The 16,217-nt window shown below is 39.2% G+C and overlaps 2 protein-coding genes across 5 annotated transcripts; one reads left to right on the top strand and one right to left on the bottom strand.

The window, feature by feature from the left end:
* Positions 1-19: 19 nt before the first annotated feature.
* Positions 20-7,184, bottom strand: rnf8 (ring finger protein 8, E3 ubiquitin protein ligase). 4 transcript variants are annotated; one of them, XM_074684680.1, is made up of 9 exons: positions 6,956-7,184; positions 6,606-6,734; positions 6,050-6,495; positions 5,774-5,981; positions 3,162-3,224; positions 2,983-3,072; positions 2,788-2,895; positions 2,419-2,623; positions 20-467 (listed from the first exon to the last, which is right to left on the bottom strand). In XM_074684680.1, exons 1-9 carry the CDS (start codon positions 7,076-7,078, stop codon positions 250-252), a joined length of 1,590 nt encoding a protein of 529 aa, XP_074540781.1. In that variant the 5' UTR covers positions 7,079-7,184; the 3' UTR covers positions 20-249. The 4 variants fall into 4 exon arrangements, with proteins under 4 accessions (XP_074540781.1, XP_074540780.1, XP_074540783.1 ...); XM_074684679.1 differs by having other exon boundaries at positions 20-470; XM_074684682.1 differs by having other exon boundaries at positions 284-467; positions 2,412-2,623.
* A 1,032-nt stretch (positions 7,185-8,216) lies between these two features.
* On the top strand, positions 8,217-15,850 carry aida (axin interactor, dorsalization associated). Its single transcript, XM_074685924.1, has 10 exons — positions 8,217-8,531; positions 9,220-9,286; positions 9,382-9,435; positions 9,867-9,921; positions 10,008-10,071; positions 10,260-10,363; positions 11,407-11,529; positions 11,646-11,768; positions 13,497-13,614; positions 13,704-15,850. Exons 1-10 carry the CDS (start codon positions 8,425-8,427, stop codon positions 13,801-13,803), a joined length of 915 nt encoding a protein of 304 aa, XP_074542025.1. The 5' UTR covers positions 8,217-8,424; the 3' UTR covers positions 13,804-15,850.
* Positions 15,851-16,217: the final 367 nt, after the last annotated feature.

Genomic DNA, 16,217 nt, shown 5'->3' on the forward strand with positions numbered 1-16,217 from the left:
ACAGTCGTATGTCATTGAGTGTGCAGAGGAAGAAACTTTATTCCTTTCATTGAAAATAATGACAAAAAGACAACTTATATTTTTACAAAAAAAAAAAAAAAAGTACAAACCTCCTCTAAGTCTAGCCACTGGACTCCTGATGAGCCCAAACATTGCTTACCACCTTAAAAGTCCCTGGAATAACAAAAGGAAACCCAAACATTTATGTCTGAAAGTTCCGTTCACATCGCCTCCTCAAGGCCCAAAGAGCTAATCCTCAAACCCGTCGCCGCTTTCATCAGAGTAGCCACTGAACGGCGAACTGGAGCCCAAGGGGAGGCTGTCCAGTGAGACCACTGAGCTGAGGATGCTGTCTATGGACACCAGGCTGCTTTCAGAATCGCTAGTGCTGCTAGTGCTGCTAGTGCTGCTAGTGCTGCTGCTGCTGTCATCATCATGGATCACCTCGATCACCTGAGCCGAGGCAGCTGCTGGAAACACAACACACACACACCCAAAGACAAGGTTAAAAGTGGGTCTTAACACAACACGTTTAGCCTTTAAACATGAAAAGGAAAACGATCTATTCAAGATGTTTTTGAGTGGTCAACAATCCCCAAGATGGGATGAATTACTTGGTTTGTCCTTTGCAAACTTCCTTCATTTGGCAAATGTACGAGTCTTATCTCATCAAGGGTAGGGAATGTTCTTGTCTGTTTAGACAGTAAAGTTCCTGAGGCAAATTTTGGATTTGCAATAATAGGATCTAAATCAATGAAAGTGATTTTACTTGACTTTGTTAAACATGATTGATCTTGCTCTGCTGTGCCTTTTTCCAGGGTTTGCTGTCTCAAAAACAGAAAAACACACAGACTGACATCAGGAAGCTTTTACCAATTTTGAACTTAAGAAAAAACATCATTAAATTATAATTCCCTGCAGATACAAAATCAAGAACATGCACACACACAATGGATCACTGCACAGTGCTTCATACTCTCAGCTGGAAATCATTTTGAAGCAAAGACAAGTCAATGTGTTTCTCCCCCTGAAGTGTCTAAACCTCACAGGTCTCAGAACTCAGAGGGTCACGCTTTTACTGCCTTAGCTACAAAAAACCCTACTGCACTGCAAAAACCGAAATCTAGTCAAAGATTTACGTCTTAATTTTAAAGAAATGATAAAATAAGACTTCATATGAGCCTGATTCACCTGATCTGACTAGAAAAATGTCTTGCATTAATATATCAAAGACAAGTATGACACCTGGATTGCTTGTAAAGAGTAAAAAACACTGCTTATAGGGAAAGAAAGTTTACTTTATTGAATCAAGACATTATTCTTATTTCAAGGAACTTGAAAATAGATTTGTCTTGTCCCACTGGCAGAATTTTTACACATTGTCAGGTGGACTCGTCAGGTGAATGTGGATTATATTAAGTCTTATATGACGATTTTTACTGAAAAAAAAAAGAAAAAGTAGAAGCATAAATTTCAGTTTTTACAGGGTGGACTCACTCTGATGTAGAGGCCACATTTTAAAATCTTCTGTCATGGACGTTGGGATATAGCCAGAGATTTGGGGTTTTCTCCCATTGACAGGCTTGTGCACGAACCTGTCAAGGCTTACATATGGCTTGTATGTTTTTCTCCAACCCCGTGAGCACGTTTTGGATTGTATTTAATGTTTTATGTGGATGTGAAGCTTTCCAGAGTGAGAAAAAAACTCTCTTTTGTGCGAGGCTTGCTCACTCTGTCAGGGCCCTGACCTAATGGAACTCAATGCGCAGGAGTTGTAAATTCAGCTCCACTGTGCTGCCACCTAGTGTTTGAAATGTTCACCGTCTTTCACCAACAGTGTGGTGGTGGAAGCTGTGAGTGTAAAGACTCATGAAAACACCTTTTGAAGAAAGAGTTGTTTCCCTGCCTGAGAGCCTCTGAGCAGCTGCACCACGCCAGCTATCCCAGTCATAAGACAAGCTGTAGTCACCAAGCTCAACCCAACATGTCAGTAATTCCTCTGATCAATGTGAAGTGCATCACTGCTGGTAAGAGCTCTGTCAGACAGATATAAACGCTGTTTGGGTCATCCAAGCTAAATCTTGTGCCTGAGTCTGATCTGAACTGAATCAGCTGTCACATAGTGGAGTTTGATGTGTGGCAATACAGCGTGGAAGGCAGGGAAAGTCCCGAGAGCATAAATCTGGAATAAAACACAGCCATGTGATCTGTCTTTCAAAATTAACAACTCACCACCCCAGATAAATGCTCCTTCTGTTTTCCGATGTTTGTTTTACGTTATTATACTCTACTGATTTTGCCAATTATCTTCATGTCACATTAATGAAGTTTCTCAGGAAAAACAGGAAGTTGTAAATAAAATTCTGCTTTTTTTTGACTGAAGGATTTGACTGACACTTCTGATGACGCACCTCTCACCTTTCCTCTCAGAGATGAGGGTCTGCCGCCTGTTCTTCATGTCCAGGCTCAGGTTTTCTACCATACTGTTGATGCAGTTGTCCAGGGCCAGACAGCGAGTCTGGGACTGGATGGCCTGTCTGCAGATTGGACACTCGTCTTTCTTTTTGCGCCACTGCCTGATGCAGAAGCAACAGAAACTGTGTGCGCAGTTCAGGATGACTGCCTGTGAAAGCAAGAAGAAAGAAGAGTTCTTGTTTGATGCTGAGGCGAATCACCTCAAAGAAAAAAATGTAGAAGAAAAGTGTTGTAATACATATTTGTAACAACAAAAGCAGGTGAAAACTAAAATCACTTTCTGGACCAGCTGAAAGTGACTCACTCCCCTACCTCGATGAAGAGCTCAGAGCAGATGATACACTGAAGCTCGTTCTCCAGAACTTCAGTCACTTGTGTCACCACTTCCTCTTTCTGGGCCCGAGCCTTTTCTTTCTCCTCCTGCAAAATACATGTAAAAAGAGCAAACTTTATCTGGCGCTATGCTAAGCCTTATAACAAACTTCGATGCAGAAAATGTAGTGTTACCTTGGTCACTTCCAGTTCTTTGTTTTTAGCTAAGAGAATCTCCTCAAAGCCTTGCCGAGAAAGTGCAAGTTCATCCATGACCTTCTTTTGCTGAGGATGTTGAAAACAGTGTGATGAATTAATAAAATACACATGAGCCTATCAGCTAAATAAATAAACAACAGCTTTATGCTGCTTACCTCCTGTATGGCCTCGTCCAGCTGCTTTTTCATGGCCTCCTCTTGTTGCTGAGTTTTCTGGGCCTGAGCACATAGAAAAACTAATCCATCATAATGGGCAGTTAAAATGTGTTTATAATGATCATATACACTATGACAGAATGACACAAGGAAAAACTAATATGCAACAAAATTCTTGAATAAGATGCAATTTAAAGCAGTTGTGCATGTGCAATGTGCATTAGGAGAAGATGGGATAGACTAGGGTTTTTATTGGGATAAATGCTGAGGTCCATTTGTACTCAGAAGTCAGAATTTCCGAGTTCCGAGTGGGAACACCCAGCTGGAATGCCCCCCGAGGCCGGACTTGTAAGTCGGAGCACTAGCACCACCCCTGAGTTCCCGGTAGGAAATTCTGAGTTTGGGGGTAAACAATACTTAAGCTCCTGTTATATTCTTTTTATTTTAGAGTTTCTGACGAGTGTTTGTTGCAGTATATCAGTCGTATATATGTATATCGTATATGTAGTATTATTAGGCCTGTCACGATAATCAATAAATCCATCAACTAAAAACGTCCTCGGTAAGTTTTCCAGCCTCGATAAACTGACACATGCATGTTTGTTTTCCTCCTCTCTTTCGACCAAAGAGGCTGAATGAGAAGATGGCTCACTACGTCTATCTTTCCTAACATCGGGGTGCATAGGTTCTATAGCAAATTTAGCAGATTTATAGCGGAGTGAGCATCTGTCAAAAATGCGATCTTTGGGGTGAAGACGGGGCTGCTCGCGCGTTCACACGGAGAGAGCTGAAGCGAGCGTCCTGAGGGGTAAGAAGGAAACACATGCTAATATGAGTGATGGCACGAGAGATACGGTTCTTATAATATTTTGTTTTTTACAAGCTATGTCGCATTTGTTGAAAATAGTGGCGACGAAGAAGAAGAGGGAGGTGCAGCAGAGCCTTGTTCTTTGATAATCCGCTCTTACTGAGGCTTTTGGTCTGCAAAGTACATAGAAATAAAAGCACCAAATGGTGGGCACTCAAAGACAGCTACATTACCAAAGAAATGCAGCCCTTCAATATGGTTGAAAGACAGAAATGTTAAAAATGTTTGACAGACAGTACGGATTGACTGGGAAAAAGTACATGTTACAAACAATTCAGGAACTGTATAAACTCCCTTTTATTTAGGCTATAGATTTTATTGTTGCTTTTTGGGGGGGAGTTTCGTTTCTTCTTTAGAGACAGGGTCTATGTTTTATTGTTTTTGGTTAGTATTAATTATTTTCATTGACATGTATGTTTTTCTAAAAGAGAGTCTGTTCATTTTCATTGTATTTTTTTCTCTTTCTTGTTTGTTAAATGTATTATATTTTTTGTTTAATTTATTTCATTTAAAAGATCCTGACCTTTTTAATTTCAGTTAAATACTCTTAAGAAATTAAAGTTTCTTGCTTTTGATATGGTGTACTCACTTTATTATCTCATTTATCATAATTACATCAATGAAAAAATGGGAAAAAAATCAAAATAATATTGACAATATTATTGTTTATTGGCAATAATATTTTGGAAAATTATCGTTTAGCAAAATTTGTTATCGTGACAGGCCTAAGTATTATTCAATGTTTATATACAGAAATACTACTGTTAAAACAGGTTTTTTCGACTTGGCAACTGGAAAGATGACCTCGGAGATAACATCACTTCCACTCCTGACTTCCCAGTCCCGAGTACAAATGGAACGCAGCAATAGACTGCGTTTCCCATAAGCACTAGCACCCACTGTCACGAGGACGTGACTCTTAACAAGGTGTGCATTTGTTCAGCTCAAGTGTCTGCCATCACCATAAAATAAATCCAAGAAAATTTTTTTCAGAGACAAACACAGATGTTTCTTCTGACTGCTGAACTCTGTCGGCTGGCTTGGTGTTGTCATAGGGACTTTGAGGTGCCATAAATCAATCTCGTCTCCTCTGACTCGAACCAGAACCTATTTTGGCGCTGATAATCTAATTTAAATTTTTAATTATGATCTGGCATGTATATACATTGAAGTGAGACTTCTTTAAGATCATGAAAAAAGTCCTCACAGGGACCTCAACAGCAGATGTTTTTTTTTATTTTTTTCACCCAGGTGATAATTCACTGAAATAAAAATCTTATAGATCAGAAGGGTAAAAGCTTGTTTGGTCTTGATTTTCAGTATGAATACAGACCCTGAATACAGGGCCTCATGATTCTCCTGAGGTGTCAGAAAAGTTACCACAGGGATGGCGCTCAAGCATTCATAATGTCACTTTTGAATCCTTAGATGTCAGCTCTTCCTATCAAGCAGTGGATTGTTTACACACTGATAAAGACTTTGAGCTGGGTTCGGACCATCGTTAGAGAGGTTAGTGTTGGGTTTAAACCCCTACAGTGATTTCACTGTGTGGGAAACACCAAGTGTGTCTTCCTGCTAAGAAAGCCATAGCATAACCTCTTCAAATTGAGCATATTTAAACACTTCTTAATTCTTTGCAATGTTTTGTATTATGAAGGACTTTTATAAACTGGCTTGAAAAGCTAATGCTGGTTGCATTTTTCAAATCAAAATGGGAACCATCCGATGTGAGTAATCCTCTTACCTCCAGCTGTCTCCTCGTCTCACTGAAAGACTTCTCTAATGTCTCCATTCGGTGCATCTTGGCTCGGAGTGTCTCCAGCTGACCCTGCAGCCCCCTCACCTGCTCCTCTCTGAGTGGGTCGGCCTGCTGCGGCTCACAACCAAGAGAAGCCACCTGCCTCTCTGTGTCGTCCACCTGCTCCCTCAGCATCAGGATGTTCTGGCTGTACCTACAGAAAAGAAGACGTCATGGTTTCATGGAATAAGAAGGAGACAAGGAGCACAAACTGCTGCTTACATTTGTAGGTTGTCTTGGTCAAAGACGGAGCAGGAGCTATCTGAAGGCCTGTCTGCGTCCCGGACTTGTGTACTGGTTCCTGTGTCTGGATGGGTGTGGCTGAGCCTCTGCTGGGGCTTCACTGACGACAAGGGACAAGGCTTTGCAAAGGACTTGTCTGAAGAAGAGCAGCGGTACAGCTTTGGCTTTGAGGTAGATGGCTCAACTTCCTCCCCAGTCAGTTTTCTCTTGGACTTCTTGGGAACATGAGCGGCTTTTGCACCCTCTTTTCGTCCCTTTGCCAGGTAGAGTTTAATGTCTCCGAGGGGCCGCTGGACCAGGATGTAGTCAAACTCCACTTTGTTTCCAATTACAGGAACCCCAAGTTGTATTGAGTCCCCCAACTTCAGCTGATGAGTTTCTTCAGCTGGGATGCGGTTTCCATTCACCCAAACTCCATTGAGACTCTGTGGGAAAACCAACAAAGTCTTTGTTGAGTGATGCTGAATACAATAACCAATGTCCTATTCAGTTAAAAACAGATATTCATAATTTGCAACATGAAAAAGCTGGTTACCTTCTTGTCTGTCACTGTCCATTGTCCATCATCCCTTTGTTTGAAGGTACAGTGAAGCCTGGAGATCATCAGGGGACAACTAGGAGACAGCAGCTGGTAGGTAACATCCACACCCCGTCCAATGGTGGTCTGAAGGAACGACAACAAGCACGACAAACTGACGGTTAGCTTGGTAACCGTGCAGCTTCTTCACACATGCATACATTATACAAAGTATGAGAGGTGAATAATAACTTTAGCCCCGGTTGAATGGTGTAATTACGTAGAAACTCTGACTTCATCGTGAACTCTTTAAAGTTAATGGCTTTAAAGGGAAACTTAGCTAGTTAGTTAGCATTAGCAAGCTGCACCTCAGTGTTTTCCAACAAGCGAAGCCAGTCTGCGTGTCTTCCCACTCTCATTAAACAGAAAACCTCTGAGTCTGAACATTCATCCTCCTCAGCTGCAGAAGACTCTATCGTTACGGTTTCCATTTTAGCTCATTCTGGTGAAGGCAGTGCGCCTGGAAGACAGCTCTAGCTGTACTGCTGTTACGTACACAGCCGAAGTTACTGCTAAAAACAGGACAGTGACGCTAGAGTGTGGCAGCACAAAACCGGAAAAACAGGCTCTTCTTTTTTCAAAATAAATGCGCCTTATAACTATAGACAAAGAATGGCCACAGAATAACAATATTAACGATAATTAACCCCTGCCCCAATTTTTTAAAATAAAATATTTTAAAATATATTGACTTTATATGAAGGCCAATAGAAGCACGTTTCCTCTAGGTGAAAAAAAAGTTGCTAAAAAAAAGGGGTAAGGTCTGAATAAATAAATAAATTAATTAATTAATCAATTTATTTATTGGGGGAAGTTTTCCTGTATTTTTTTTTTACTTGCTGCTCATGATTATTTATAGTTTTATCAATAACCATTGCAAGGAAATGCACTGCAATCCACACTCCTTACTGGTCACAAAAAAAGACAAAAAAAGACAAAAAAAAAAAAAAATCAAAAATAATGATACAAATATACCGTGGATAGTAATAAATAATAATAATAATAATAATAATAATAATAATAATAATAATAATAATAATAATAATAATAATATAATCATGACATATCAGCCTTTAAATGATACGATGTCAGACAAAATTACAGGGTCTTTCTTTTGAGATTGTTCAAATGAATGAATAAAAAGGCAGCCAAACAAGAGAGACAAAAAAGCTTTAGCCCAGCATATGGTAAAATTCCAAGTTTCTTTTGTGCTGTTTTTATTTGTTAAAAAAATATATATCCAAAGCAATAATAAAAAAAAAACATCCTAGCCAGAATCAAAGTCAGACAAATTATTGTGTGGGATATGGGTAGAGAGAGGGGGCACATTGACACAACACATTGCACTGCATTAGATAATATAATTTTGAACACGATGTAGGTACGAAAATGTAAGAAAAAATATATTTATATATAAAATGAAATAAAATAAAATAAAAGAGGCTTAAAGGTTTATTTTACCACGAGACAAAATACCACTTGGGTTCTCCAAAAAGTTGACGTCAAGACATCCGGTCTCCGCTCAGTCGCGCTACTCCTCACCTGAAATCGTGCGCACCCCATGCGCTAGGCGGGACTTCCTCTGTTATGCGGATGCAATATTCATGGTGAGCAGGCAGAAAGGGCTTGGTCGGGGTGTCACTGGTGTATGTGTGCGGCTCTGGACAACAGAAAACCGGGCGAACGACGCCGCTGCCGCTGCTGCTAAAGCCCCGTAGATGAATCTCTCCCTCGGCTATGCTGCCCTGAAAGCACCGCGTGTACCCGCCCTGCCAACATGTCCGATGTCAACAAGACTATCCAGAAATGGCACGCCAGTTTTAGGAAAGGCACGGACTTTGACTCGTGGGGACAATTAGTGGAGGCTATAGATGAGTACCAAATGTAAGTTGCGTTCAACATGTGTATCCTGACTCTTTTTTTCCTTTTCACAGCTGCTGGCATGTTTTTAGTCTTTCATGATAACCCTTCTCTCCTGGAAGTCTGCAGGGAGCGTGAAGCACACAGGGGCTGCACGGGTCTTCATGAGAAGTTATAGCCTCCTGAGCTGTCAGTCAGCTCCCACAGCAGTAAACAAACCCTACCCATCCATGACGTGATGTGGCAGTGGTTGCAGAGGGAGCAGAGTCGCCGTTATGTGCATGTTGCATCCCGCCTTCATCCGCAGACACTGTTGAGTTCAGGGAGAGTCTCTACATGTATCACTGAAAATCAGCCGGAAATACGCGCATTTTGTTTCATTATGTGTCATGCAGTGCTGAAATGGGCCAATATTCCTGGGAGTATTGAGAAATAGCCAGCCACACCCTCTTATTGTTATGATTGGGTTTTCATCTGTATAGAGAGGAATGTTTCCGGCTTTCATAAGAAAAAAACAACCTTTAATTTTTTACGATCCGCCTTCCAGGTCATTTAATGCTGATTTTTTCTGATTGTAGTTGTAATGATAAATTAATACCTGGAAACTATGTTTTTGCCGCAAGGGGGCGCATGAATCGAGCCCCCCCACCCCCATGTATTACAAGTTTTACTGCAGAGCTGTAACGCAGTTTGTGTTATTGTTGTTGTTTAGTTTGGCGAGGCAGCTTCAAAAAGAAGTCCAATCAACCAATTCATCAGATTTCTCAGAAGAGCAGAAGGTAATCATTACATCTCCGTTTAACCTCTGGACCTAATATATTTGGATGTTCTGTATTAACCAACAAGTGTTTTTTCCCCTCTTTTTTCGTTACAGAAAACTTTGGGAAAGATTGCATCATGCCTGGAGATGAGGAGTGCCAGTTTGCAGGTTTTTGTGATTCTATTTTCAAACCTGCATGAAATGTGACACAGTATTCACAAACATACATCAAATAGGACTATAGACGATACACACAATGGGCTATTCTCTATTTTTTAATTACTTAAAAGAGTGTTTTCAGTTCCATTTTTCCCCAGGTAGACGCTTTTAACAAATTTGGATTTTTTCCCCTCTCTGCTGGTTTGACTATTTATTTTCAACCTTCTCAACACAGTCTAGTATTAAGTCCTCATACTCTTTTGAGATACTTATATATCTTTTTTGCTTTATAAAAACTAATTTAGTATCAAATATATCACAGTAACCCTAAATAAACCTTGTGGAACACACACTCTTCCTAAGATTATGTGATGCACTGGATATTGGCTATTTTATCATATAAATATTCTTTCACTTAAAAAAAAAATGTGTTTCTGTAGTGCACACAGTCAGCAGAGGACTTCAAGTTAGAAGAACTGAAGAAACTGGAAACCAGTAGGTGCAACGACTGAGAGTGGAGTGCAATTCTGCTATTGTGACTAGATGTTCAAATTGAAACCAGTTCCTTTTTTTGTCACTAGTAATTCAGAATATTCTGACCTACAACAAAGAATTCCCCTTCGATGTCCAGCCAGTGCCATTAAGGTAAATGTTGTATTTAAAATATCCTACATCAGGATTGTTGAAGTCTACCTACCTACCTACGACTCACCTTTGAATTAATTCATGTGTGTGTGACAAAATTATCTCAATTTAAAGTCTTCTTACAAGCTGACTACTGTAGAATTTGTCCTGTTCAAGGAATATTAAAAGTCTGGATTCCTCTCTGTCAGGAAAATCCTTGCCCCAGGTGAAGAGGAGAACCTGGAGCTTGAGGAGGAGGAGGATACAGGAGCAGGAGCAGGTTCTGCAGAAGCTTTCCCCCCACGAGCCCCTGGTAATGTTTTCAATTAAATTCAAGTCACTCAGCATCAATGTTTGAATTGTTGTCTCCTGTTGTCACTCTTGTCGGTTGTCTTGAAGGGCTGTTTGACTGTATGTCATTTTTGTTCTCTCTGTCGGTGCTGTGCATGGCTTCATCGCTCATTACTACCTGCTTCATTTGCAGCTTCGCAAGGTATGGCTTCACCATCCAACTGTATTTCAATGCGTTCTCTTCTCTCCATGTTTTAGCCTTTCAGTAGAAACAAAACTTGTTGCTGAAATACAAAATTAGAAGTTGAGTTTATGATGATTGTTTTTTATCCATATGGTACAAATCTCAAGATTTAAATATCTTTAGCTTTCTGTTTTTTATCTGCAGAGACTTGAGGTCTCTTCTCTTTACTAATTCAGCCCCCACCTTGCAAGTTTTGACCAGGACATATTGCCAAAGCTTTTTTTCTTTGAATTGAAGTGAAATAAATTGATATCTTTTCATATCAAAGTAAGACTTGAATTAAAATATTTGCAGAATTTTTTTTTAAAAAAGCTACTTTTTACAGTTTTGATAGTTTGTAAATATTAAATCAAATTTTAATAGTGACTCTTCAGACAACAACCAATAACTGCAGTGATTTTTTTTACAGCTGTGGTGAGGTTCCTTAGTTCTTAAATCTTAAGCATTTTGTCTTAAGATGTTTACTATCATGACATGTGTAAATGCTTCATCCTGGTAAAGTATTTAGCAAGTGCATTTAATCTAAGACCAAAACAGAGTTAAACTGAGAGTGCATTGGACTTAATTAATCACATGCACAGAGGGCTGTCTCTGGATTAATGCTTATGTCACAACACGTCAGCTAAATGTGTAAACTGTTAGCTAACAACTTTGATGCACTACCCTCAATTCTTTAACTTTAATCCTTTTATCTTTCATTCAAATGATTGAACACCTGTGGTGTGATTGGGAGACACATCCCTACTTCTGGTGGATTTTTGGTCTGAGATGCTGTCGCCGCCCATCGCTATGGTAACCAAAAAAAACTTTGTTCCCTACAGGAACTTTGTTGCCACGGTTGCCCTCAGAGCCTGGGATGACACTGCTTACAATAAAAATAGAAAAGATTGGGTTGAAGGATGCTGGGCAGTGCATCGATCCCTACATGACCATCAGTGTCAAAGGTAACTATCTAATGCTGTACTTCTCACCATGAGGTGTATTCCAGGTTACAGTAACAACATCAAAACAGTGACCCACCCTGCTCAGTGCTCTTTGACTGTCTGTGTTTGACCTGTAGATGTGAACGGTGTAGATTTGAACCCGATGCAGGACACCCCAGTGGCGTCCAGGAAGGAAGATACTTACATTCACTTCTCTGTGGATGTGGAGATCCAGAGACATGTGGAGAAACTACCAAAAGGTAATACTTACAAGCTTAAGCTTTCTGCTATTGTGTCCCATTTTCTGCATCAGGGTAGACAGAACACCGGTCAGTGTTGTGCCTGAGCCTGCTAATATGATACACATTTTGGTGAATGGTAAACTTAGCGCCTAACATAGCAACTCATGAATGAATTACATTAATAAAGCCAGATTTACAGCACCTGGAAGTCATTCAGCATGGTTTGTGTCTCTAGCAACTCAGATGTAGTTAGCGGTATCTGTGAAGCCAGCTGTAGCTTACATTTGATGGAGTTTCATGAACGAATCTGGACAGTTTTTGTTTTTCTTAGTTCCAATGTTTCTTCACGTTTAGCCAATCTATTTTTAGGATGTTTCCCCTCTGTGTTTGGGTGTTAAAGTTGGGACCTTTAGTCAAACATTCAGCCGGCAGGTTGTTGAGTAAGATGCATGCTTTTTAGAATTAAAGGTCCCATATTCTGCTCCTTTTCTGCAGTTTAATATGGATCATTTATGTCTCCATGAAATGGTACTTACATGTTTTGGTTCAAAAAGTCAATACATCAAGCACAGCAGCGTTGTTTCCAGGCTCTCATAGCCCCTCTGTTCAGAACGCTATGATTTAGTGGGCGTGACCTTCATATGTAAATGAGCCACTGCTGATACCGCCCCGCTCTTCTGCATCAATGAGAGCGGTGCAACAAGCTCCAAGTGCACAATGTTTAGAAAACAGCGAAGCTTGTTTACCGTAACATTACAAGCTAAAACAACAGGAAAACTGCAGCTAAAGTTAGCATCCTGAAGCTCACACAGAGTCAGGGGGGACACTGAGGAAAAGCTCTTACATCTGCTCCACAGCACACAGCATTTAAAATACTCACATTTCCAGGGTCCAAGGTTTGTTGGTGGATGGTTGGTAATGCACCTGGATCTGCTCCAGTGGAGCAGTCAGGTCAGACTTGCTCCTGATTGGTCACAAAAGGGAATCGCTGACGTTGGCAAATCCCCAAAATCCAAACAGCTTGTTTTAGGTCAGGATTTTACATTCACAAGAAATACTAAGTACAGGTTTGGTCATTAAATGTCAAATTTTGTGGGCTGGGAGGAAAGCCAAAGACCCACTAATTTCACTTAAAGACTTAATAAAGTGATTTTTGCATAATATGGGACCTATAAAAGCTGCAGATTTCTTCCTTTAGTCAGTTGTGACTTTCTTGGCTTCTAAACAAGCAGCAACCCCCTGGAAGGCGATACAAAACTGCTTAAAACTGCAGTTCTCTAAGAGTTCACTTTAGGATGGCTGCAGAAACACCAGAAACCACATACACGCTCAAGCCGAAACAGCTGATTTTTACATCAAAAATGAACATGTTTCTAGCTTGGTTTAAAAAACAGTTTGGGTCTGAATAGTGTGTCTCTCTCTTGGGGCACACCGTACGGGGGGTGAATCTTTTCATATCTCATTATTTTCAAAGTTATTACACTCCCAAGTTTTGCCCATGTAAGGGCATGGCTGACTTAAATGACAGGAAGCTGAAAAGTTGTGAGAGATGACCTAACACATTTTTGTTGGATTTGTTGAGGGTAAGAAAATATACAACAGTCCTATCTTATCCTTTAAGGCTGCTGGGATTTTAACACCCAGCTGTGCAGATTGCTTTCCCAGCAGTGAAAACAGACTGTAGCTTTAAAATGATAGCACCACTGGTAATATTAACCCTTCTTTTTATGCTATACATTCCTCCAGGAGCAGCTATCTTCTTTGAATTCAAGCACTACAAACCTAAAAAGAGGTTTACCAGCACTAAATGTTTCGCCTTCATGGAAATGGATGAGATCAAACCGGGTCCCATCGTAATTGAACTGTGAGTAAACGGAAATGTCCCTTTTCTTTGAGATGTATCATGAGTTTGTTTCTGTCTTTTGACATACGGGTTTCATTTTTGAATTTTAGGTACAAGAAACCAACAGACTTCAAGAGGAAGAAACTGCAGCTCTTAACAAAGAAACAACTCTATCTTCATCTTCATCAGACATTACTCAAGGACAGCTAAGTCCCAGCATGCCTTGAGGTTTTTTTTACAAACTCTGTTAATCTTTGTCTCACATCCACATGGTGCAAAATGTGGTAACCACCTCATAACATCCAGCAATACTAAGTCAACCTCATGCTCTTTTTTTCCTGAGTGTATGAAGAAAGCAAAGGGAACTGAGCTGAACATTTTCAACTGCTATAGTTTTTTTTTAATGTTTTTTTTTTGGTCATCTTGACACTGTTGCAGGAAACCCTTCAAACAAGCTGGTTTGATACTGTGTTAAAACGATCATCCCACCTCATCTTTAGTCTTCCTGAGCACACATTTTAAGAAATGGGCCAAAACATGAGTTGTTCGCTGGTGCTTAATTTGAGTCTGTATTCAGTTTGGCTCGCCACTGTTTGTTGGTGCTGTTGGACTTTGAGTTTAAAGTTAAATCTCTAAAGTTAAACATTAAAGGAAACAAAGATGCCAAAATGTGTAGGCTTGAAGGGGATTTCCTAGCGGGGTTTATTTTCATGATAAAATCAGCACTGAGAGACCTGTAGACCCTGCTAAACGTGACAAAAATTACAATCTAAGCAATGTCTTATTTCAAACATTAAAAGAGAAAAATGACACGTCAAAAATCTGCCAATGAGATTTTAGACATTATTCTTATTTCAAGAAGCTTGACAAGTAAATTTCACTTACCCTTTAAATACTTTTTTCACTATTCACAAGCAATTTGGGCATCATTTTTGTCTTTTAACATCTTAAAATTGGATATTTTCTGGAAATGCCTGGTGAGTATTCTGGCTTAGAAGTTGGTATTAAAGACTTGTTTTTTTTATTCAAATAATCTGATGACAACAAACTGGTTGATTAAAACTAACCCAAAAATATAAGTTGAAGTAATAGCTTTTGTTGGCAAATTGTAAATTCAGATTTAAAATGACATTCAATGATTTAAATCAACATCATTTAACAAAAAACAGTTGAAAAGTCTTTTAAACTTAATACTGGACTAACCCATCTACCACTGTTAAGTAAAACAAGTTAAAATCTCAGATATCTAGTTTGTGCTTTCTGTCATAAAACTCCAACATTAACTCATTTTTTGACCTCTGTGGGGCAGCAGACGTAAGCTTAAAACAAAGTTGACCCATCACCACGTTAGGATGATACTGAAGGACTTATGTACACGCGCAGTAGACGTAATGTGACGTTCTTCAGTCACTTTTCTGAACAGTTCTCACCATTAAAGCTTTTAAGTTTTGTCTGTACCAATTTTTGAAGATGTCATGTGATATGTTTGCTGCCTCTGTAACATACAGCTGGTCTTAAAAACATTAATTCTAACCATATACAATAATTAAATTGCACATTAATCAAGTCAAAATAGTCCTGTTCAACTGTCACTTGATTATTTCCTATGATTTATAATTTTTTTTGGTTAAATCAAAGACAGTATTTCATCCAATATCAGCATTCTTACTGTCAAACGGTGCAAAGCAATGTTATGTTAGCCACGTTAGCTTTGTTAGCTTACCTGACGGAAAAAAAAAGAAAAATAAAATTCAGGCCAGATTGACACGTTCAGTGAATATTTAGTTCAGTTAAGGTCAGAACTGGAACATTTTTAAAATTTGCCCAAATAATTCTGATTGACCTGATAAAGCTGTGCTTTGTTAAATATTGGATTTATAGTGACTGAGGTCTGTACCAGCTGTCTGTAGATGGTTAAAGAGACTTGGGTGCAGTAAAGCTTGCATGAAGTGGATGTGTATCCTGTTTCCAAGGATGATTTATTTGTAGATTTTTTCTGAATGAGCAGAATTGCATTGATCCAGTTGGATTTTTTTTTGTAAGATGTTTTGTCCTTATCTTAATTAGCAGATGAGTTTTTACACGAGTTACCTTGTGTTTAACTAGCTCGTTTTTACTGGCTTCAAAGGATAGGAAATGGTCTGATGTTTATGAACCATTTTACTCTTAAGTTGCAATTCAGGAAACAGAAAAAAAAGAAAAATCTGGAATCATGTTTATGAAATTTCTCTTCACCCTTTTATAAAGGGCTTTTTTTTTTTCTTTTTTTTTTTTAAAAAAAACCAACCTGCATGTTACTTTCTTTTCCCATTCTGACTTTACTAATGTGCTCTTTCATTTCAGCATCTGCATTGTAATATTTGTTTTTCCAGATTTTATTTTTGTAATGACACACTATTCAGGACTGTAAATCAACTGTAAGATACACTAACTGATGAATATATACAGTAACTTTGTGTTTGTATGAAGTGCTATGACGTGATCGGACTGAGACCTGTGGATGTTGAAGTTTTGTTGACACTGAGGGGAAAAAAAACATTTACAATGCTTTATTTCAAATAAACTACAAACGACGCAGTTTGGGTTCTTCCTTTCATTTAGAAACATAAGAGCCTTTTTAAAAA

The sequence above is a fragment of the Halichoeres trimaculatus genome, unplaced genomic scaffold (genome assembly GCF_033239565.1).
Source record: "Halichoeres trimaculatus isolate MK-OKI-2021-1 unplaced genomic scaffold, fHalTri1.1 fHalTri1_scaffold_13, whole genome shotgun sequence".
Classification (NCBI taxonomy): domain Eukaryota; kingdom Metazoa; phylum Chordata; class Actinopteri; order Labriformes; family Labridae; genus Halichoeres; species Halichoeres trimaculatus.